Below are 23,767 nucleotides of genomic sequence, written 5' to 3'. Positions count from 1 at the left end.
TGGGATACCAAAATCTTTATTTTGAAAATAGTACTTATAAATACTATGTCAGAAAATACATGGTAGTATTAAAAAAAATACAAAAAAAAAAGGCTTACAATGAACTTTTTCAGCGCAGGAGTGGCAAAGTGATTGCTACTGGCTGGGAGACGTCTGCTATGAAAACATCCTCTTCTGAACAGCGGAGGACAGAATCATGTGTTTGCAAACCAAGTAACCGTCCATCCCAAGTCCCTGTCCAGTAGTGTGCAAATCAAGTGTTACTGGTGTCGGGGCCGAGCATCACAGAACAGACCGTTTACATTACAGCTCGCACCTACAACTTCTCTCACAGGTCGAGGTGATGGAGTTTGTATTGTCATCTAAACAATGAATCAATGCAGCACAGTCCGTTCCGTCAGTGGACTCGGATGTATATTTTTTTTGTCAGGCTGAAGTGAGAATTTACTAATCCATCATCTGCATATTCAAAACATTCACTGCAGCTTCCCAAATGTTAAACATTTACATGCAGTGGAACTGTGAGGTTGGGTTTTTAAGGATAGGATGTTTCTTGTCATTGTACGAACATACAACGAAATTAAGTTGGCGACTCAGTCAGTACAGCAGCAACAGTTAAAAACAGTTGGCCTTGATGGTTACTTTAAACTTCTCCTTTCCCTTTTTACACCAGAACTAATAAAGGAACATTCAGACACCTGCGGAACACTCAACCAGCTTCTAGGTCTCCCGTGGTCCACAGTTTTCCTAAATCCATTGATGGAAATGAGACTCGAGTGCACTGATCTCATGGCGGAGCTGTGGAGGAAAATGACTGATACTGATCCCGACTGTGTGCCTGTCAAGAGTGATGGTCTGGGGCAGAAAGAGAAGGAAGGGACTTGAGTGTGAAGTTGAGAAACAAAGAGCATCAACTGCAATGTTGCCACTGACTGCCATGCATGCAATACTGCGAAGTCAGCTGTATCTTTGTGTACAGGAATACCAGCAGGTCTTTTGATACTGAAAATCAAGAGCCCACTTGAATTTTCTATCTAGCAGCATGCAGTAAACAAACAAGAGCCTTCGACGGTGCTTTTATTGTGGAAACGTCTCTTGCAAGTTGGCCACTGCCTGAAGTCAAAGAGAAGCATTGAGTCCTAACCTTGAAGGAGGCTTTTCTGTGTGTTAAAGCCGTTTTGCTGTTCCTCCCCAGTTTGTGAAGGAGACCCTGTAGATAAAGATTTTAAAAAAGAATTATAAAATGCAGGCAAATCCCATTCGGAACTCTTTTGTAAAAGAAGAGCTAGCGAGTTAAGCAGATCTATTTAACTGAAATGTAATAAATCCACAAGAAAAAAGTAGATTCTTTAGCTTAAGTTGTGGTACTTGTGGTATTCAACAAACAGGCCCACTCTAACCGTCCTTACCCAAGCCGTTGGTCGACACGTCGCGGTTGCAGATCTCGTTGGCCAGCCTCTCGAAGTACTCGGGCAGGTCGGCGTACTCGTCTCCATAGGAGATCACCTTGATGCCCTTGTCCAGCATGTTGTCGCGCAGCTTCTTGAACTCGCCCACGTCCTCTCGCCGTACGAGCATGAAGTGTTCCAGGTCCGACTTGTGCTTCACCGCCTCCAGGAAAAGCGCCTGGAAGGTGGTGTCGTCTACTGTGCGTCCGCAGCCGAGAAACACAAAGGATTTGGTCTCGTACAGCTTCTGGATCTCGCGCTGTTGAAACCAGCGGTAATATACATGTTATTACACTTAGACACTGTTGCATAATACAGTCCTTTCATCAGACACATAAGCACGAGTGAAGCGTTTCAGGGCTCACCATGACTTCAGTGTTCCTCAGTACATTCTGGTAGCCTGCAGGGTGCAGTACAATACCACTTGGGTTGGTGTAAACTCCATGGATATGCAGAACACTTAGCCTCCGTTTCTCCTGAGCCCACTCCAGCACCTGGACACACACACACACATCAGCACATAGTTAACAGTTCATTGCACTCGATCCTGTTCTGGCTGGGCTGGGAGCTAAATCACTGAACAGCAGTGAGAGGATATTAGCCCTGATGGAGTCGAGGCATAAATACCAGGACTGAGAGGGAAGGCAACAGGTCTCTCAGAAAACTCTATTTAACCAATAATCAACCTTGCTTTAAATAAACTGGGACATAAATTACACGATCTAACAATTGACATGAAACAACAAATATGTATACTGGGGAAACAAACACTTCTTTAATCTTAAATCAAAAGCAAATATTGTACAATCTATAAAGTTTGACAGCAGCTGAGTAATGATTAGAACTTTAACCGGTCACAGTGAATAGGCTCTTTCAGGTCAAACAGTTTTCTACTTCTCTCTAAAACTGGCCAATGAGGAACTTCATAACTGCACAGTCAGTAAGTTGACCCATGTGCTCAGAGGACAACATACTATTTCTGCTCTCCAGACTAGTGCATTTGTGATTTGAGATAAAATATGTAATTAACTTGACTTTTAAAACATCTACACTCTGAGCCTGTCCCTACATGAAGTGACCTTTGCACTCGTCTTAAAAAAGCTGACTGGATGTATAGTGTGTTTACCTTCTTCTCGTCTGTCAGGTCCAAAGACTCCAGCTTGGTGCCCTGGTGAGCGGCATAGATCTCCAACAGGTTGTCAAAGTTAGTGGTGAGAACCAGGGCGCCGCTCTCCATCAGATGCAGCACTGATCGCAGCAGATGTTTCCCAGCATGCTCCATCTTACACTCCAAATCGTCAAACACCTCATATAGACAGTCCTTGAAGAACGTGGATCGCACGTTGCCTGTCCTCTGTTAAAAAAAAAAAAAAAAAAGTTTTTGAGTTTCACAGTACACAACAGCAACATAGCGTGCACGATGCACTCAGGACAGACTACGCTCTACCTGCTTATACTTGAGGATCAATCGTCAGCTAAGCACATTTAAACACTGAAGTGCAGCAGCTGCCAGAGGAAGGAAAAGCCGTGCAATGAAAAATACATAAATAATGATCATTGGAGCATAGATCCTGAGGTTTAAAGGAAGCACACACAGTGAAGTCTCAGCTCCTCTAGCTGGACCCCGGCCTTCTCACGACAGAATGTGCTGACTCTGCCCAAAGCTGCTTTGGTTTGTGAACACAAGAATGGACAAAATCTGCACTCTCCCAAGTTTTAAATATAGATACCAATTTGCAATCTTTCCAACCTAAAAAATGCTTTGAGCACTAACTGAAAACTGATTCATAAAACCCCACATTGACTGGAAGTGGCATGTTTCACTTGTTTGAACATTAGAAGAATTAGCTTTAGGGGATTTGCTTTCATGGTAAAATATCTAAATACATGTAGGCCATTGTGGAATGACTGCGACCGTGATACCAAGTACACTTTCACAAACCCACAAGCTGTCTTTTCATAGGACTGAACTCTTGAGTACAGTTTTACTTATCTTACCTTGTGACCCGACCATGTGTGGCTTAAGATAAATGTGTGCATTTGAGCTCAGTTCTAAGAGTTGAAAGATAATGTTTTTTTGTCTAAGATTAGAAGCACAACCAGCGGAACTTACGTTCTTACTTAATTTCCCCGTAGAAATAGACAGAAAAGTAGATTAAAAAATCAGTTTAAAATGTTGTTAATATCATAATAGTAGAGTATGCAAAATGATATTGTGCATTATGTTTCTAGATGCATTAGACATAAAAGCACCAGCTTAAGAGAACATAAAATAATCCTTTATTAGTCCCACAGTGCAGTAGAACAGCAGCAAAGAGGATAGTGCAACAACAAGGAGGTAAAAAACAAGTATAGTCAAGAAGATAGTTAACAGTAGATATGATTAATAAGTTAGTTATTTACTATCCTAGGCCCAGACTGGAGTACTGACTCATATATAGTCATGTCCTCAGGCTGTATTTATTTTAGTTTCAACAACCTTTCATGAAGACTACCCCCTTATTGGCACTGCCCTACCCAGAAATTCCTCAACTTGAAGTGAGACTTTCGGGATGTTTCAAATGTGTTCCAGTTTTCTTCTGTATCAAACACTCCATCAGTAATCCTGATCCTGTCCACAGCTCTTCAGGTATCATCTCACACACCACCTGAGTCTCTTTAGAGATTACAGGCTGTACTACTGCACAGTCTAAATCTGACTTTACCTGGCAGAGTCTGCTGTAAAACAGAAAAACCAAAGCAACAGAGATGCTAAGAATAGAAAAGGGTTGAGTAGAGATGCAGTGACCAAGCTGATCCTAGAACAGGGAAATGCTCTGCTGACTTCCAGAGATCACAGCTCTAAATGGGCTAAACAGCAGGAGTCCTTTCCACAGGAAGAAGCTCATTATCCACGTCTATGGCAGCCATCCTGATCACAGAGTCCTTCAGCTGTCTCAGGACTTATGCAAGAACCAAATGAAGAGCAAGTAAACAACTCTGTTTTATAAATATTCATTCTAAACTAGGTTTTTATGTCGTCGGCAGCGGGCAGACCACTGACTGCACTTCACCTTCCTGCTGGACGCCGGATGTAGTGTGCCAATGCCGAAATTTTACAACCGAACTATTAGGCTATTACTATTAGGCCTACCTTGCCCAATACTAAAATCTAGCCCAGGTGTTTGTTCCAGTGACCGAGACTGTAGACCTGTGTTATTTCTGACTGAGTAGCTGGAACTTGTCACGGCAGGCGTTTGCCGAGGACCAAAGGAAGCGCAGTGTTGAGTGTGAAGTTGTTTGTATGAGCCTCATACAGACATCAGCAAAACCACAATGACCCTCAAAAAACATTGTTTGTATTTTCGGGCTGAATTGAGCACACAAACTAGTCTGCAAAGTTGTTATTAGCCTAGTTCTTTTTTTTTTGCCACGGTCAAGAGTGCAAGAGGATTTGTTTTTTTACTTGAGATTACCCTCATTACCTGAGACTGTGTGCCTGCAAACCACCATAATCCATCTGATACACAATTCCATGAAAAGTGGGTTGAACTCCCACAGCTTCTACTGGAATTAAATGGACTGAAGGCAGGTCTCTCACACCTCATATGCTTTAATTGTCTTACAGACAACATGTGCTCATATCAAAATACCATATCATATGCCTTGGGAAACACTAGGATTCACACACTTGCAGATGGGTTTTGTGAATGCATTCACTTCGTCCTCTCCTGTAATTTACTGTATGCTAGCTGTATGCTAGCTGTTCGGCTGGTGCTTTAACTGTCTGGACGGAAAATCTGGGCTCGGGCGCTGAGTGCTTCACATTATTCTCTGCTTGTTTTCTCCGCTCAGCATGCTGGAGCCTGCTGTGTCTGTAGCCAACAGCAGTGGGCCGGTGTCTGCGGGTTGAAATAAACACGATGGATAAAGCCATAAAAGCGCTGCTTGTTCCCTTTGTGACCACGGGCTGAGGGGAGAAACAAAGCGCTTTATCAATGTCAAAGGTGCGATGAGACATGACTAACACAGGAGGCAAACTGTTAAGGCTCCCATCTGCCAGCCAGGCTCCAGACCAGACCAGTCCAAGGAAGCAAGAAAACAGAGTTGTGTGGAAATACAAAAATGTTCAAGGATGGTGATACCCTGTACGGTCAGGTGGCAGGAATCTTCTGGTAGTTTTGGTGGGCTTGATTGGTTCATTACATTCTGTGATGGCATTAAGGTGTGATGTTGCCCCTTGCTGCTGCAGCTAGGATTTGTTCGTTTTGCTGTCTGCAGAGCACTATCTTCATACTACCTACTGTGTTAGTCTCACTCACACACAAGTTAAGATTTGTTTTAGTTTCTCTCCTCTCTGCAGTCACATGGTGCAGCACAGTCATGTTCTACTGCTGAGGCAACTTTAGAGTAAGATATGGCAATGAGATTGCTATTTAATATTATTAGATATGATGCTCAGCTTGTTTTATTTTCATTTCTTTTTGGGAAACTCACAATTATCATATGAATTTGGCTGCATAACTTATTACCGACACCAATAACAGGACAGGAACGAAGTGAACACCAGACTGAACAACAGGAACATTTAAATGTTAGCACTGCTTCTCTAAACACAGTTTGAGGGAAGTTATTTTTTAATGTAGACTTCTGTTTGCTGATGAAACTGAAGCATCAGTGGCCTCACCAGCCAAACTACAGTATAATTGTAGCTTTCTGCATTACTACGTAGTACGCAGCAGCGAAGGTTTGACCTGTAAGAACATTTAGTTCAAAGTTAATGTTTAAAATATGTAATTATGAATCAAGACCAAGACCTTTTTGGTGCATAGAAAACCAGTTATTATGCTGTATATGTGCTGTAAATATGCTATAACCCTTAAGGAAGGCAAGGGAGGGTTAATAAGGTAAACACTAATGTGGTTCAGCTTGTGTGCCTTCATTAGTGTTGTTTTGAATGAGAAACGGTAAACAAGCCTGCTCCTTGCATGTGTGATCAATTTTAGAGCAGCTGATTAAAACCTTTGTATTGACCGAAATTCCAACAGAAAGTCTCACAAACAGGCCTTGTGGTATTAGCTTAGGTCTTTTAACGAGAGAAGGCTAAGATGTCTTATCTCAATCCATGAAAGTTTGCCTGAGGAAAGGAAAGGACAGTGGGCTGGCAGCCCGTCTACCATGTGTTCGTACATGTGCGACAGGATGGTGTAGAGAGGAAAGCCAAGGGAAGAAAAAGGGCTCAGGCAGACTTACCGGGGAAAGTTTCTGAATGAGGTCATGTGCCACATGCACCAAATTCTTATCTTCCTGCATATGCTTCTGGAAACGCCGACTCTCCTCCTCCTCTAGTAGGTCAAAGTCGTTGGCTGCATCCAGCAAGGCCTGGATGAGGCCCTTCCAGGAGCGGAGAGCGGGGACTTGAGGGGCCACTGCGGAGCTCACCCCCGTGCCGATCACCAGGACGAGCTCAGGGGCCCGCTTGGTCTTCAGGCTGGGTAGCAGTTTCCTTTGGGGGGCATGCAGAGATTACAATGATGATGGTTTCAAAAGATGGTGCTTCCCAAATCCTCCCACACAGCATTAAACAAACCATTTGGCTACTAAACAGTCCCTCAGCTTACCTGGGCTTCTTTGCATTTGTGTCTGCATCCTGATTATCAGCTGCAGGTCGCTTCTCAGTTTTCACTGCAACAATGGAGGCCATTCAGTTCCTGTAACAGAAACATGATTAACCACATGCTAATAACTTTGATAACTACTTACAGTAATGATGTAATGGTTAAGTGTCACGTTTAGCTGTCATTTGTGAAGCTTCCCTCTTAACAACCTTAATATATTGGTGTCATTTCATTTAGGAGATTCTAATTAACATATCCCTGCCAGGTCCAAGTGGCATGACAAATGAAAAACTGGTGTATCCACTTGACCTACTTTAAGACCGTCATCATTTCGCAAACAGGAAACAATTTATAATTTTCCTCCTGCAACACACCTTGTCTTAATGATGACATATGCTGTTACACCATTTAAACCTACAAAGAGGATGTTGTTCCTGGAAACTGTGACAGACAGCGTGACGTTAAGTAGCTGGTGTTTCCTTAATATTTTTACTTCTCAACTCTTAACATTAAGTCAGTGTCCCACTGGCCCAACAGCAAGCAAATGTGGAAAGTTAGCGTTACTCAAAGCATAACTTAGTATTTAACCCAGTGAACAAATACAAATACTGACAAATATCAACTGACAAATACCAGTTACAGTTCACACAATAAATACAACTTTACCTCGTTTATAAACCATTAACGTGACTTACCTGGGTATAGGTAACGCTAAGTTAATGCCCGGTGTTTATTTCCGTTCAAGTAGAAATCCTTTAAGTTAAGTCTGCTAAAGTAGAGTCGTGAGCCACGTTTCAAAAAAGCTCGGACATCGACTTTACTTGCGACCTTTTTAGCTTCTGGTGGTGTTGACGCTATCCTGGTGATAAGTAAGCGTCGGGACAGTTAACGGGCACTGTATCACCAAAGAATAATGGACAAAGAAACCCCAATAAACTAACAACTAGCGTAAAGCTAACGTTTGTGTTGCTTTAAGCTAAGTTAAGTTAGCTAACTCCGAGGATGTCAAGAGCCCGAAACTGCCTCCGTTTTACTTGTCATTCTGAGTAATTAAAGCAGCATATATTTGTTGTTAACCAAGCTTTTTTTTAGCTAAAAAATAGATGTCAGGTAATTTCCCCCGAGTACCGGTATACACCAGAAATGCTCTCGACTTTCCTGGCTGCTACGGTGACCGTCTATGTTTAAGTTTTGCGGATCTGTTGAAGTCACCGCCTGTAGTTTTGTGATGCGTTCAGGTGCGAATGGTTCCTCCAGTACCGCATGTGGACGTTTGTCTTGGTGCATGGCGATGGTTAATGGTATCGGGTTTATAAATACTATATTTTGTATAGTCACATATTCATGTACATATTAGAGTTTTTAGGTCTTCACTGCATCATAACATACATTAATACCACAATATTATTCACTACATAACAACAAAGCACGTATTTACCATTTTAAAGCTTGGAAGTGTAGATTAACAAGGAGCACTTGAAAGCAGCAAAACCAGACCCGTATTGATTGTGTGACGTAGCAGACCTGCAGTATAATATACTGTATATATATAAGCTGTTGTGTACGTCATAAACTGTTGCTTACTCTATTAAACTGTTGTGCAGACTGCAGCTGTTTAGAGACAAAACGTCTCTCTCTCTAATATACAGTAGCATCATTCAGAAATCTGTGGGATCCATGTAGACCTATTCAGGAATCTATCAATCTGGAGTAGACAATTGATACAAGTACAAAAAATAAATAGATCATTCAGCAATGTCTGCTATATGATCATGTTTACTTCTGTGTTTAAAAGCAAGCACTTTCAAAATTTAAAATAATATATTTAGACTTTGAAATACTAAAAACACTGTCGTTAAGCTGGCATTTATCGATACACCTCGCAGCAGACATATTCCCAGATGGCCTGTTTTTTTTCCTTTCCCATAAGGTATGCCAAACAGTAACACGTCAGTATAAACTACTTCAGGATAACTACTACTAGCCTGCCATCCCCTGTTTCAAATGAAAACTGCATTTGAAGTATTTAGGGCAAGAGTCACAGCCTTCAATAAAACCAGAGTATTTGCTATTTATATCCTTTAGAGTTTTGTCTTGTATAAACCAGGTTGTATGTTTGTTTTTTCAAATTACATTAGCAATTTGAAAAAACTAGCAATTAGCAATATTTGTAATGCATTAGCATTACAAATATGCTAATGCTCTTGTGTAAAGTTGGTACCAAAATATATAACATATAATACAAATTTTAACCACTCTGCTAGTGCTACAGCTGCTGTCTCCCTGACCATAACAAATCAAGGTGAATACATTGTTATGGACCCCACAAATGAAATAGCGTAGTTGAATATTAATAGTGAATTAGTACATGAAATATTTACCCAGAAAATGTGAGCCCACTTGTACCAGGTGCAGGTGGCCTAATACACTCAATATCTTTTTGCAGGGTTTCCATAAAATACAGGGCATGTGTCTTATTGGAGATGCCACAAAGCAGAAGTGCTACTTCATTGTTATGCACATGTTTCAGCATGATTCTCAGTTCAAGTTGCAGGACACATTTGCAATATGAATAGAGCTGTAATGCTTATTTTGCTTAGAATATGAGTGGTGTGTAGGTATTTTCATACATCCAATCACGGATGACTCAGTTATGTGACAAAAAGTACTTCACAGCCCGCTCATTACCCACTTTCTTTTATTCAATTTATTTGAGAATGAACCCAAATTAACATTGTAGGATTAAAGGTTTGACATAACCCCCCTCATAGTACCAAATAAAACAGCAATATATATTGGAGTGAGATGATCCACACATGTTCACCTGGTGAGTAAATAAGTTAAAATTATAGTGCATACATATTGTGTATAGGCGTATTTGAAATGATAACCCACATCAATGCAAGTTAGTATTAAAAATTCAAATACATATCTGAATCAGCAGACACATTTTCAATCCACACATCAATGTATTGAAAGACACAATCAAACATTAAAGGCATACCATTTGTCAATCTTCAACATTCAAAAAATATTTTCCATTTCACATTTATATTCCAAATCATCAAGCAATATAGAACATTACAGCTGTAAGGTTTCTTGTCTCCTCGTAAAAAGACTCCTGTTTGATAACAGGAGAAAAGGCATACTGGTCGCATTTGATATCTTAAACCCATGCTCTCTCGCACAAATGATTTTCAATCACTGGTTTATTTGCAAGACGGTTATGAAAAGGTACAATCCATTAACAAAGCAAGAGTCTTAACTTTACACTCTTTCCCTTCTTAGAATGCATCAGTTATCTTAAATAGCACAACGTGAACCTGAACGTTGCATGATGCACAACAAAAGACTTCGTTTCCATGCTGGCAGATTTGGAGCTGTAGTATTTCACTGAAGAGTAAATAACTGAACCTGCAGGTTTATAAACAGTCACCCTTTTGATAGTAAAATATCAGAGTCATGACTCAGGTGTTTTGCTAGTTTGCTTTTTGACTAGTCTGAAGAGGGAAGTAAAGTGATATTGCAACTGACGGTTCATTAACTCCTAAAAGGAGATCAGCAAACTGTAAAGTCATTTCCTCTTACCAAGGGGAAATATGGCTTTAAGGGCACAAAGGATTAGCATAGGTCTGGTCAGGGCAGGGGGCTCTACACAGTTTCCAGCAGCATCTTCCTACTCTCTTCAACCCTACATAGAGCCTTACACCTAGTAAAGTCTATGAAGAGCCAAAGGTAAAAGAAGAAAGAAACCACAGCTGCCTTATACAGCAATAGAGCCCTCTCTAAAGTTGGTCTTCCCTATCAGAACATTGAGAAGTGTAGCCTTGCCCTCCCGGGTTTCCCTCTGAGCTTGTCTGATGATGTCGCTGAGCCGGTCCTCGTCCTCGCGCCCTATGAGGTAGCCCTTACCACCGTAACCATCTGCCACTATATGATAATCTGCAGAGAAGGAGAAGAAAATAGAATTTGCCAGTCAGTAGCTGCCCAGTTAATCATACATTAATACAAATGAGTTTTGGTCACAATGTGGGATACGAACGACATATTCCTACAAGCTATCAGAGCAGTTACACAACATCCCATGTAGAAAACACACCTGTAAACGCAAGGCCACACGCCACGTTGCTGCCGAGTATGGGAACCTGCTCTCTGGATATCTGACTCCAACATGCGTCATTTCCCACCACAGCTATTATCGGTGTCTGCGAGAAAAAAGAGGAAATGTGGATTAGCACAACAAACAATTGTGACTGCCCACTGCACTCTACTGACATCTACCTCGCTCTCTTGTTTCACCTGTTAAAGCGGGACAACTTAGACCAATATTATTTTTATTGGTATACTAATACCGACATGACTTTCATATATTTGCAGTATTCATTCTCCTACTATTGCATATTTGCAGATACTGTAAATATTGTCATTGGTGATTTTACCTTGTGTCGAGTGAATGTGTCAAACTCTGCAACGCTGTATCCTAAGGAGCCGTCGCCATACACTATCCACACCTGAAAAGCACAGAAATGTAGAATTCCATTCATAAGAAGGGTGAACATCGATCGATAGATGATCGGACAAAACATGATCGGAGAAATGCCTGAATCAATACTTTACCTCAGATTCAGGCCGGCACAGTTTTGCCCCCAGAGCAAATCCTCCTCCAACTCCCAAAGTCCCAAAGGCTCCTGTAGGGACAAGAACCAGTAAAGTTATGTCACTATTACTGCTAGGAAAGCATGATTAACCTCAGGATACACTGCTGTGATATAGACCAAACACTAACTGCAATTATTCGCTTACTCTTGTGATTTTCGACTTCATAAAAGACAACAACAGTATTTTGTTCCGTGCACTTCTGTAACCTCTTTGTGCGCCGACCAATCAACAAACAACTGAAGTCAACAAATCAAATAGCAAGCCCTCTCCTCTCACATTTAAAGAACCAAATATTCATTGTTTTTATCCCAACAGTTCTTCATCAACAAATCGTTGTTTGGCCGACGAGATCTAACCTGGATCTAGCCAACGCATAGGTCCTCTTGGTCTCATTATGTAAGCAGCACTGCCAACAAAATCCCCCCCATCAGCAACAATGATGCTGTCCTCTGCCATCAGCTCATCCACACAGTGGAGGACTTTCAAGGGATTTAAGTGGTGGTCGGTCTTCTCATCAGCTTTGGCCCTAAAATAAATTAAAAACAATACTGTAGCTTATGTGATGGAGACACAATTCTGTAGTTACGCAGCTGTAGTTGCATTCACATTACAATAACTGATACAATTGTGTTTGCTTTCTCATTATTTAAGATCTAATCAGGGCCTTTATTGATCATAGGGAACAGAGGTTTCACAGATGTTTTTTTACAATGTGTGCTGACACATCATCCCCTCCGCTTACCTGTTTACATTTTCTTTGGTGATATCTCCTGCTTTGAGCCTCTGAGGCCATTCCTCTGGACAGCGATGGCCCTTCAGGCCTTTGGAAAGCCGTACTAAGAATGAGCCAGCATCACCTAAAACAAAGCAATACACACATTGTAGACTCTGCACGTTTAACGGATGTATTTGACATATGGTCCAACCCTTTTTTGTTTTTGACCACTCTGTAATCTCAAATTATATAAAGTGTTCAGTGTAGAAATTGGAGCAAGTAACAAAAATGTTGTATTTTTAATGAAATATTCTTCACTAATGACACGTGGTTACATTAATCACGATCACGCATCGTGACGGTGACTTGTGAACATACCCTGAATTGCCATTGTTGGTTTCCAGAACATATCGGAGTTTTTCAGCAGCTGCGTCTTATCTCTGTTGATCGCGATGATCTTACTGCGTCTGTTGAGAACGCTGCCGTAGCTCAGCCGGAAGTCACACACAGTGCCTGCAAACGCAACACGCAATGTTCACTTCCTGTACATTTCTCGAGGAATTCTGGACAGCCTGAAGCTTTGCTGGCTTCTAATGCAGGTCAACCTCCAGACAGTATTTCAACAAACATGGAGTAACTTTCAGAGTCGGTTTAGAGTTCATTTATAGCAAGGAACAGCTGTTATTCTGTGAACCCTTGAAGAATCTAAATTATTTCTAATAAATTTGTATTAATTTCTACAGTATTCAGGTAATAACACATATCCACCGTATAACTGTGTTAATCAATGACCCCCCCCCCCCCCTTTTATCTTATGTTAACTAGTTATATTCTGTAATTTTGTTTTGTTTGATTATTAAGTAATATATATATATATATATATGTTAAAGCATGTTACCATATAGGATTTAAACTGCAAAACTGTATGCCTGACCTGCTAAGAGCACCAAGTCGGCCTCCTTCAGGGCATCTCGCCTGTTCTGTCTGATGTGGATGGGGCTGTCTTTACCCAGCATGCCGCGGGACATTCCCCCAAGGAAGCAGGGGATGCCCAGGTCCTCCAATGTCTTCCTATAAAGCAAGAAAAACAGGTTTGCCTAGATGAGCATTGTAAAATGTCAAATTCTAATGCGAAAACTAATGAAAGGCACATAGGTTGAGTATTTTAGTAAATAGTAAACAGTGCCAGAAAAAACAAGACACAGGATAGAAAAGTAGACACATTGTTCTTTACCTAATGTCATCGGCCGGGGTTGGAGGTAGAGTTGCTTGGCTACCCAGCAGAATAACAGGCTTCTTGGCTCGACTCACCAGCTCGATGCACTTTTGTACCTGAATTGTATTTAATAAAAAAACAAAAAACTCTTAGTCATCTTAATAGTGTACAAAGGGACTGTCACTGACTGTAATGTATTTCACCAAAAACGATTACATCAAGCCTTTAAGAGCGGTCTCACCTGATCGCCGGTGGCTTGTGGGATGTCAACAGGAAGCGGAGACACATCTCTGGTCTCCCAGGCTCCAGCAAAGAGGTTCATGAGGTGGTTAGTGAGGTACCTTACAAGAAATCAGATCATCATGTGAAATCATTTTAGATGCAATATTTAATTGTTGCCTGTATTTGACAGACGAGAGTGAATCGTGGGAGAGAGAAAAAGCACAAAAAGTTCCAGGTTGTATAAAAGATCCAGGTCAGACTCGCACCAAAGATGATACGTTTATAAAGGTATGTGTTCATTTATGTTAACAAGGTACCAATGCTCATCTCAATTCATGCATAAAGCTGCTGATTTAAGTTATGCATACAGTACTCTTCAAACTTTATGTTTCATGCAATCTCATATTATCATGTCAAGTCAATTGGTCTTCTATTCTCTGTTCATTTTGTGTGCATTTTACATTCACAAACTAGTAATGTGCAGTGTGTAGAAGACACGCTAACATACCATGAGACAACTTTGCCCATCAGGCCTTTGGGAGGGTTCTTAACTCCAAACTCTTTGGACACAAGATGGTAGGGGTAGAGCGTGTCGATGGGGAACTCTATGAAAACAGGACCGGGAGTCCCCGACTGGGCGATGGCCAGGGCTTTCCTGACGGTAGGCACGATCTCCCTGATGGTCCTGATGGAGGCGCAGAACTTACACAGCGGCTTGAAGAGAGACATCTGGTCAATATCTTGCAGCGCTCCTCTGCCCTGTCCCACAAAACACAGTTGATGAAGACGTTAGACGCCGAGGTTGAGAAAGAGCCAAGATGAAGTCCAACACGTTTAAAGGACCATCATACCTGAAGCATTGTGCCAGCAGCTCCTCCCATGAGCAGCAATGGAGATTCAGCCATCTGCGCATTCTTCACAGCTGTCACTGTGTTAGTGAGGCCTGGGCCAGCAGTCACTGCTGCCACACCAACAGTGCCTGGAGGGGGGAAACAATCAAGATAGCTATCAACCTGCCCCCAAAACACACACATTACTGACTCATGGAGCTAACTAGAAACTAAGACAGCATGCAAAACCAGGGCTCAAATAAGACTCACGAGTCATACATTTATCTAATCGTGTAACATAAAGCTGCACCTGAGAGTCTCGCCACAGCATCAGCAGCGAAGACAGCGGTGGCCTCATGTCTAGTGTCCACGATGCGGATGCCCACCTTCTCACAAGCCACCAGGATGGGCGAGATGTGTCCGCCGACGAGTGTGAACAAGTACTTGACCCCGTGGGCGCGGAGCACCTCTGCCACACTCTCACCACCATGTCGCGGGCTCTTCGTCTCAGTCTGCAGTGAGTCAGAGGACAAAATAAAAGTTGAGTCAGGAAAGAAGATAATCAAATAATTCATACTGATTTACCAAAGTAAAAGATTATGCAACCTAGAGGAATAAATTGGGTGTGAGTTGACAACCCCTCTGAGGGTCACCTGTCATTTATCTCCTCTCTCCACCAGTCTTTCACAACAACCACACATTGTTCAGGCTCACAGGGGTGAAGTACCGCTGGTGTTTGTGCAATCGCACAAACAACCAGGGTGTTGTGAAAGCCTTTGTGCTAAAGCCACAAGGCTGGTCAAAGTGTACCGTGAATAGAGGCCGTCTTACCTTTCACCTGTGACAGCCTGCACACAGAATACAAGTGGTTCTCTATCATGCAGGTGTATTTGCAATGACTGATCCGTGCAACACGTTTTAAGATAGTATACATGTGGAGCAAAGGAATGGGGGAAAAGCATGGAGTTTATAATTGTTGAGTTGTGTCAACCTACCTTGTGAAACAACTGGTACAGTAAGCCAAGTTTGTAGGCTGCAAACACAAGCACAGCCATCGCAATGCCCGCAGAGCATCCGAGAACGGTGCCAATGGCTCCACATGACTCCATGTCTGGATGCAGGAAGCAAACCTTTACTTTATAAAAACTCAACTTAGCTTGAGTTAATATCTAAACCTACTTTAACTGGTCCAGTTCAGCAGGTCAGCTCGGCTAGGCTAAGGCACGGTGGAGCTGCTCTCACAAACCGCTATACCCGCATTTCGAAAGTCTTTAATTGTATCAGTGCATTCCCTTTAAAATGAGCTAATATTAAGTTACTGATAAAATGCTGTTAAGAGAATCCATTCGGCTCTTCTGCAAGTTGCAATGACCGAATGACCGAGTGCTCTTCCTGCAATTGCTGTGCCGACACAGGAACACCAGCGGATATATTTACAGGTCAAGCTAGCTAGAACTACATTTACAACTTCCGGTTATTATTTTCAGAATAAACCCAGAGGAACAAAGTGCCCGTATTACAGAGGCATAATGCCTTCACTTGAGAAATTATATTCGCCCTGTTGTTTTAAATTGACCAGATGCTTATCTCGGTAATTCTAAGGAAAGTTTTCATTGGAAAATAATCTGCTGTTTTTTTCCTGACATAACTGATGTAATGTTAATTCAGAAAAACAGGGCAAATATCTATTTTCAAGTGAATGCATTACCCTTCCGTAACAACTATATGCATACCCATATTCACATATATTCATATAGGTAATGGAAGACTATCATGTCAATATAACGTAACTCAGAAATTTAGTCTACGTGTTCACGTTGGCCATTACGACAAATACCCTTTATTGTGAAAGAAAGGACAACTTCGTTTCCGCTTACTGGGCTTTGTTTCTGGTAAAATTGTAAAATTGATTTGGCTGTGTGTGGATAGGGATAGGTGTCTTTTGTATGGCGAAGGGTAAGGGACAAAATTAAGACTACCTTTACTGATCTCTGCCAATGACGGCCCTGGTCGGCCTTATTAATAAGTAGTTAACAAGTGCCTTCTTTCAATTTCTAAGAGTAAATATACATAAAAATGTTACATATGTAAAATATATAGTCCCACAATGTTCAAACCAAACTAACTTGTGAAACTTTAAAGGAGCTTTATTGAACAATCTGAACATTAATCAAGCATAATGGCATGAGACTGTAGGGCCTTGTGCACACACAGAAATTGAAAAGAGATAATTAATACCATTATTTCTAATCAGAGTATACTGAATATGAAAACTAAAATGAGAAAATAAGATGAATCAAACAATGTTGGTGCATTGTTGAATGTAAGGCAACAGAATCAATGGCAACATTTCACTTAACATTTGAAGAAAAAGAATCACCACACTGTTGTACAATAGCAATTGAATATATGTTTAGTGAATTAATAGCTTTAAATCATATCACAGTAACTGCTGTATCAATAAACTGTCCCACAATGTGTGTGCATATAACTGCTTGTGTTGTTGCTGTACATTATCTTCACAGCAGAGTGCAAAAGGGGAGTTTATAGACATCAATTGTCCTTCCATGATCGGGATTTTCAGCAAACAGTATTTTGTCATCCACTTTTTGTTCCTCAAAAACGATTATCTAAAAGAGAACATCAACAATACTTATTCTACATATTGTACATACACAATCTGCCACCAATTATCTAGAAAAACTTCATATATTACATATATCATTCATTTACATGGGTATACCTGATTCTCTCCACTTCTGAGCCAAGTTCCTGGGAGATAAAGGAAAAGCTGGGGACCAATGCACCAATGGCGTCCGAGGTTCTGCCCATTGACAAACACGACTCCTTTACCCCAACCCTGTGAATGGAAGCACTGGTACAGTCAGTAAAAGGTTTGTTTTCCAAACTGTATTAAAATACCTCAACAGTAAAACAGTGGTGTAGAGCAGTAAAATGTAAGGCATCAGAATGTGTTAAATAGATTCAAAATGTTTTAATTAGATCAAATATACAGATATATAACACTAAGATACATCATAATACTGTATATGATTTTATTATACATGCATGCAAGTTACTGTATTACAAATCATAGATTATTCCTAAATATAAGAAATAGTAAATCAATATAAGAAATTCCCTATAGCTATAATAGATCAACGTAAAATATTACATACAGGGAGTCTGATGAAGGTGTCTCTGGGAGGACCATCTACATACAGTCTGGCCTGGAAAAATCCTGGAATGGACGGCGACTTGAAGTCAGACTTCCACTGACCTGAACTCATTAATCTGAAAAAAAGATCAAAGATTTATGTGAAACTGTAATCAAATTGAGCCAAGAAGGATTTGGCAAAAACATAACTGAGTTTTGCAGTTCAGTTATTTTTATCTCTATTTTCACCAACATCCAGTAAGTGCATGAACTATTTTGCTTTTTGTGTCCTTAAAGAGGTCTAGTAGTCTCACAGAATGAAAATTCAGCGAACCAACCTTTTCATAAAGCATGGCTTCATATCCAAACAGAAGATGGTGAATCCTGTCAGAGGGGTGTGATTCAACAGAATGTCTCCCACAATACCTGTAATACAATATGAGGTTTAAACATAGAAGAAGTCAGTAATGTTACGCAGCGGCAGTGATTTGACTCGTGAACAGATTTTTCATCTTTATCTGAACTGTTCTGATACTTCCTTTGGCTTGGACAATGTTAAAGTTAATGTTGAGAATGATTTGACTCAGGTCTGAAAATCGATGATAATATGAAGAGTTCAGGTCTGAATTATATATTAGCAATGCACAATGTGTATTTATAAACTCAGATGACTCAACAGGTGAACAAACAATAAACCAATGTGTGGCAGACACAATGCAAGACACTAATACTTGATGTTAGAATACCTTTGCGCTGTTCATCAAGAGCTTTTCCATAATTCACTCTTCCACAGTTCTCCACAAGCAAGCTCAAGATCATCTCTCCCTTCAATGCACAAAACATTAGTGCCATTTGGAAAGTTATTTAGTAAAGAGAGATTACAATGAGACATTCTGAAATTTCTCTGCTGCTAATGTGCCAGAATAACAGAGACTTCTCCACATGTAATGAATACAGCTTCTCAGAATCACATTTTGTTGTAAATTCCTCTAAATCCAGTTTGAGCACAGTTAGATACTCCAAAATTGGAATCTGCCGGATAACTCGGAAGCCATCAGAATATATTTAAATCTATCCATCTGGCTATTTAGCCATTGTTTACAACATTTGGGCCACACCTCACAATAATGGGCTTGCAACATTGCTAAATTTATCATAATCCTGCAGCTGACTTTTTTTTTTAAGCATTGTTTTCAATCAAGAATAATAAATCTGGCAATATATTTCTTCACTCCAAAGACAAAGTTTAAGGATTGTCAGAGAAAACCAGAGTACCGGTCCATCAGGCAGTGCCAGCTCATGAGTCTTGTAGTCCAAACAGCCAACACATTGTCTGTCCACAAAAACCTAGAGAACATGAAAAGTCAAAATGACAGGATTTTTTGTATAACCTCAAAATAATATAATTTGAAACTATATTATGCATGCATTGTGTGAGTGTGAGTGTGTGTGTGTGTGTGTGTGTGTGTGTCTGTCTGCCTGTGGGTCAATCTATTTACTCTCACCAGAGCTCTATCTCTGATGTTGTTCCTGGAGTTGAGGGTTCCTCCACTGGTGATGGTGGTTTCATACAGTGTGTAACCATATGACTGACCACTGTTATTGTTGACAGGGAGATCCTCCATGTTCACCGGCCTCTCTGACCTGTATGGCTGGATGAATAGTCAAACATCCTGATGTATGTATGCATGCGTGACACTGCAACACACTTGAAATAAAAAGAGTCCACCGAACAGCGTATGACAGATACTTCTGGGAAAAAAGCAGGTGTGTTGACACCTTTATGCATGACCAAACCCAGATTTCCAGGTGTGAGACATCTGTCTTGAGCATGGGCAGTTTTTTGCTACATCTCTACACAAATGGAGACACCAAAGCAGACACACAGACTTATAACAGAGATGTTCCGTCCATCTGAAGCTCGCCACATCTTACATTTTGCTCTCATCCCAGCAGGGCCTATCTGACAGTATGGATAAAACATGTTTCATTATATGTATCAACTGTCACGGGAGACAGGTGCATGCTGCCTGGAGCTTACCTTGGCGGTGAAGTGCAGGCTGTCCCACAGTGACAGGTGCTGTTGGATGGCAACAGGGTCGTATGCTCTCGTCTTCTGAGGAGTGGGCTCTACAGGAAGAGGCTCAGCTGGAACACCAGTTGGCAAAAACATTTCATTAATCCTAATTACGGACTCAATTACTTTGGGTAATGCAGTCATCAAATTAATTGTTGGGTGTACATAGTCTAACACGAAATCTGTAATGGAATCAATGCAAAATACATTACAGTGGTACTGGCTGAGTAAATTCCTCAAGAGTTGATATTTTGGGGTGCAATCTCCAGCCTCAGATAGCGGAGCGTCGTAATCTGCAAAGAAAAAGTTTATAAAAACCGTAAGAAGTAAGAAGCAATGCATTTGTTAAGGGAGACTGATTAATTAAATAATAATTTGTTCTTTGGTCTCTGAGCTCAAAGGTAATTTGAACCTACCATAACTGGTGACCTGAGGTTTGTAGGTGCCTAAGTCCATTGCTCCATTCATGAAGCCAAAGCTGGTTCCCCCATGAAACATGTACAGATTAATAGAGACGCCTCTCTTCAGGATCTCTGACACAACAGCTATCATATCTGTAAGCCATGAAGGATGTCATAACACACAAAGTGAGCCAGAGAGCAATATGCAGCAATGAAAGTGTTTTTTTCAGTAAAGCAGCAATGCTCTTCTCTGCAGGTTGAAGTGTCCTTGAACCCATAAACTCAACACTGACAATCTGAATGTCTGAAAACAGATATTGTCCATTGTGAAGCTGCAAGTGTGTAATACAACGAATTGAATGCAGAATAATGCTGAAAAAGAGCAGCAGAATAGTTCACTGAAAATATAATGTTGAAAAGTGTTTCCGTACCCTCAGCGTGGAACACATGGTGATGTTCTCCCCAGACGTCAAACCACCCCAACCAATACTCCATCACCATTAAAGGTTTCTGTGGCTACGTACAACAGAACACATGTCTGTATTAATACATATCTTACTGCTGACCTCCTGTAATTTAAGAGCAAGGCTTCAATGAGAAACAAAATCTGCCATTTTTTTCTTTTGGGCTTTTAGTGCTTTTACACAATACGACAGTATGTAAAAGTAGAAAGACGAATAGCAAAGACTTTTTACTGTTACAAGTAGTCAGTAGTGAGTGAAAGCAACATTGCCAAAGCTGCCCATTACGATCAACTACCTGCATGTCAGCTAAGTGCTGGATAGCTCCAAATGACAGTCTCTGAAGATTTATTGTTTTTAGAACTGAAATGAGCAAGATTTAGATCAAATGAAGGACAAAGTCAAACAATGACAAAGTATATTATGAACAGTAATCTTCAAAATAACGTTTTTCTCATATAAGAAGAAGAAGAATTCAATCATAATAAAATATAATATTCTGAAATATAATACACTTTAAGAGATAAATTACAAACTACTACAAAACACTGCCCTTTTGACTCAAGGGTTAGTTATCTTCATCACCTCCCTCCATCCCTGCATATCTCAGGCCCTCCCAGTTGTCTGAAGTCAGCAGGAGCTCCTTGATCCCTCTGGACTGGAGACACTGCAGAAAGATATTCTAAATGAATTTCATTATAATGCAAATATCAGTTAAATGTAAACATTGCAATGCATTGGTAAACTCACATTCTGTATAAATGGCATGTATTTCTCATCTTTGGCATATGAACCATACTCGTTCTCAACTTGGACTGCAATGATTGGGCCTCCCTCTTCAAACTGAGAATACAAACAAGGAAAAATATATTTGTTAGTCTCTTTGAATTGCCAATTGTTCTTTCAGGAAATATTATAACAAAGCTGTGAGTTTAATTTACCATCAGAGGTTTGATAACTGAGACAAGCTTGTCAAAGTACAGGTTGACAGCATCTACAAATCCAGGATAAGTTGTCCTCAACTGCATGCCTTTATCTTGTAACAACCAGCTGAAAGAAAAGCGACAAGAACTTCTTGGCAATACTACTGATATATGGCAATATTTTAAAGCAATGGGCAAATGGTCTTACCTAGGCAACCCGCCCAAGTCCCATTCAGCGCAGATGTAAGGTCCAGGACACAGGATCACCCACAGACCCATCTCTGCAGCTAAACTGACGTAGGCCCTGAAAGATGCAGACACATTCTACCTCATTTCAAAAAGTACTATCCTGCAAGTCTTTTCGGAATATTTAAATCTACAAAGAAGAAGAAACAGAACATAAAAGCCTTACTTGAGGTCCAACTGATCCTGAAAGTTGAACGTTCCTCTCTCAGGCTCATGCAGATTCCATGGCACATATCTGAAGAAGCAAGCAGGAAAACAATTCTTTGTAGCTTCGAAGCAATAGTGTCCAGTGGCTCGTAAAAATCCGGATATTTCCTTTGTTTCTATTTCATTTTAAGGTGAAGAGTTTCGTAAGCCATTTCATACAAACACATCTGATTTAACCTGATCTGTGTTTGACCTTCTTCAGAAACAGAACAGTGACAATCCTTTGATATGAGGCAGAGTCAAGGTGCAGTGGGAGCCTACGTGGTGAGAGTGTTGAGGCCACAGGCCTTCATCTTCAGCAGCCGGTCCTCCCAGTAGGCTCTGGGTACACGGAAGTAATGGATGGAGCCCCCCAGGATATGGAAGGGTTCTCCCTCCAGTGTGAACTGAGAGGAGTTGGCCCTCAGACCCTCCAAACGGCTCATTCTTCTCACTTCAAGGTGATGTCTGGTGGGGAAAAACTGTCAAGATAAAATATAATGGAAACGGCCCAATCTTCCGAAGCAGGTCATACATGTTAGATAATAGAATTCAAAGGTGTTACTGTAATAAAACCTTACAAACAGATGGCCACTTGAAATGAGGCATCTGTGGTATATCGTACATAGTATGAATATGAATGGCACAAAGTGCATTTATTTACTTACCAAGACTTAACACGAAATTCCCAAATGCAGAATAACAGAAAATCTCGATTACATAAAAAATATTGCTGTACCATAAAGCTGAGCCTGCCTGTGAGCATTTGAAGAGAGGATGATGCTGGGAGGCCTCAAGCACTGTGGATAAGGGAAACTATTGTTGTTTCAGAACAAAAAATACAATAGTGCACTGTCTCTCTCTCTCTCTCTCTCTCTCTCTCTCTCTCTCTCTCTCTCTCTCTCTCTCTCTCTCTCTCTCTCTCTCTCAGTCAGAGAAGGGAGGCATCACAAAAATGTTGGTCTCATGATAGTTTACATAAAGAATGTGCTGGTGCCCTATAGTGGGTTTGATTGTAATCACAGATTGCAAATAGGTTACCTTGTTCAACTGTGGTCACAAGTGAGTGTGTAAAAGCACGAATGTGTGTGTCATGATATTTTGTCTTCTCTACCCCATTTAGGATATGGTAGGGGTGTTCATTGTTTCCTCTCTTCTGAGAGCACATGAACATTTTATAGTTATTGATAAGATGAAAAGTCAACACCATAGAACAAGGAGCAGCACAACAAATTGCAGACAATAAAAGCAAAGGGTATGTAGCACAATCTTCTTCCCTTATCAATCACAGTTTAAGCTAACTGTGCTCCAGGGATGTTGGGATCATGAGCTGAAAAAAGACGTAGGACATATTCAATTTTAAAAATGAATGCGAGGAGGGAGGATTTAAGTGACGTGTAATGAAAAAGAATGGACTGATCAACAAGGCGAGAACAAGACATTTAATTGCTCCCCTCATTAGAAAGCATCTGGAGAACTGTGACGTCTGAAGGAGACCTTTGGGAATATTGTTGCCCAAATATGCGAGACAAAGACAGACACTAAAAATGACCTGGAGAATAATTATATTAAAAGTATGTCTGTAAATACAACATGCCGTTTAGTCTAATAGGGGAAAAAAGATTATAT

General features: G+C 40.7%; 3 protein-coding genes across 3 annotated transcripts; all 3 read right to left on the bottom strand.

Moving 5' to 3' along the window:
• Positions 1-8,243, bottom strand: fam118b (family with sequence similarity 118 member B). The gene is made up of 8 exons (XM_076099985.1): positions 7,741-8,243; positions 7,049-7,138; positions 6,681-6,933; positions 2,575-2,802; positions 1,814-1,942; positions 1,410-1,707; positions 1,145-1,210; positions 1-855 (listed from the first exon to the last, which is right to left on the bottom strand). Exons 2-8 carry the CDS (start codon positions 7,129-7,131, stop codon positions 842-844), a joined length of 1,071 nt encoding a protein of 356 aa, XP_075956100.1. The 5' UTR covers positions 7,132-7,138; positions 7,741-8,243; the 3' UTR covers positions 1-841.
• Positions 8,244-9,726: 1,483 nt separating this feature from the next.
• ilvbl (ilvB (bacterial acetolactate synthase)-like) lies at positions 9,727-16,121 on the bottom strand. The gene is made up of 14 exons (XM_076100656.1): positions 15,683-16,121; positions 14,998-15,199; positions 14,709-14,836; positions 14,366-14,616; positions 13,877-13,976; positions 13,654-13,751; positions 13,354-13,490; positions 12,798-12,932; positions 12,447-12,561; positions 12,061-12,230; positions 11,663-11,733; positions 11,485-11,556; positions 11,145-11,250; positions 9,727-10,987 (listed from the first exon to the last, which is right to left on the bottom strand). Exons 1-14 carry the CDS (start codon positions 15,794-15,796, stop codon positions 10,809-10,811), a joined length of 1,878 nt encoding a protein of 625 aa, XP_075956771.1. The 5' UTR covers positions 15,797-16,121; the 3' UTR covers positions 9,727-10,808.
• A 1,085-nt stretch (positions 16,122-17,206) lies between these two features.
• LOC142959466 (beta-galactosidase-1-like protein 2) lies at positions 17,207-22,629 on the bottom strand. Its single transcript, XM_076100743.1, has 18 exons — positions 22,421-22,629; positions 22,119-22,187; positions 21,915-22,010; positions 21,725-21,833; positions 21,534-21,626; positions 21,369-21,450; positions 21,082-21,146; positions 20,754-20,838; positions 20,338-20,475; positions 20,134-20,214; positions 19,886-19,992; positions 19,350-19,496; positions 19,120-19,191; positions 18,591-18,669; positions 18,183-18,270; positions 17,867-17,981; positions 17,431-17,547; positions 17,207-17,317 (listed from the first exon to the last, which is right to left on the bottom strand). The coding sequence occupies exons 1-18, from the start codon at positions 22,582-22,584 to the stop codon at positions 17,207-17,209; spliced, it is 1,818 nt and encodes a 605-aa protein (XP_075956858.1). The 5' UTR covers positions 22,585-22,629.
• Positions 22,630-23,767: the final 1,138 nt, after the last annotated feature.

Source organism: Anarhichas minor, unplaced genomic scaffold, assembly GCF_050575085.1.
Source record: "Anarhichas minor isolate MPS153535 unplaced genomic scaffold, ASM5057508v1 ptg000026l, whole genome shotgun sequence".
Lineage (NCBI taxonomy): Eukaryota > Metazoa > Chordata > Actinopteri > Perciformes > Anarhichadidae > Anarhichas > Anarhichas minor.
This window is presented reverse-complemented; position numbering and strand designations above follow the sequence as displayed.

Coding starts and splice junctions, on each gene's coding strand:
- fam118b (XM_076099985.1), bottom strand. CDS start 7,131: ATGGCCTCCATTGTTGCAGTGAAAACTGAGAAGCGACCTGCAGCTGAT. Junction 1,943..2,574: donor ACCTGACAGACGAGAAGAAG/GTAAACACACTA, acceptor GTGTGTGTCCAG/GTGCTGGAGTGGGCTCAGGA. Junction 1,211..1,409: donor CGTGTCGACCAACGGCTTGG/GTAAGGACGGTT, acceptor CTTTATCTACAG/GGTCTCCTTCACAAACTGGG.
- ilvbl (XM_076100656.1), bottom strand. CDS start 15,796: ATGGAGTCATGTGGAGCCATTGGCACCGTTCTCGGATGCTCTGCGGGC. Junction 12,231..12,446: donor ACCAAAGAAAATGTAAACAG/GTAAGCGGAGGG, acceptor AATTTATTTTAG/GGCCAAAGCTGATGAGAAGA. Junction 11,734..12,060: donor TATGCGTTGGCTAGATCCAG/GTTAGATCTCGT, acceptor TTGTCCCTACAG/GAGCCTTTGGGACTTTGGGA.
- LOC142959466 (XM_076100743.1), bottom strand. CDS start 22,584: ATGAGCCGTTTGGAGGGTCTGAGGGCCAACTCCTCTCAGTTCACACTG. Junction 19,192..19,349: donor ACATCAGAGATAGAGCTCTG/GTGAGAGTAAAT, acceptor CATGTTCTCTAG/GTTTTTGTGGACAGACAATG. Junction 17,548..17,866: donor ACACCTTCATCAGACTCCCT/GTATGTAATATT, acceptor TTCCATTCACAG/GGTTGGGGTAAAGGAGTCGT.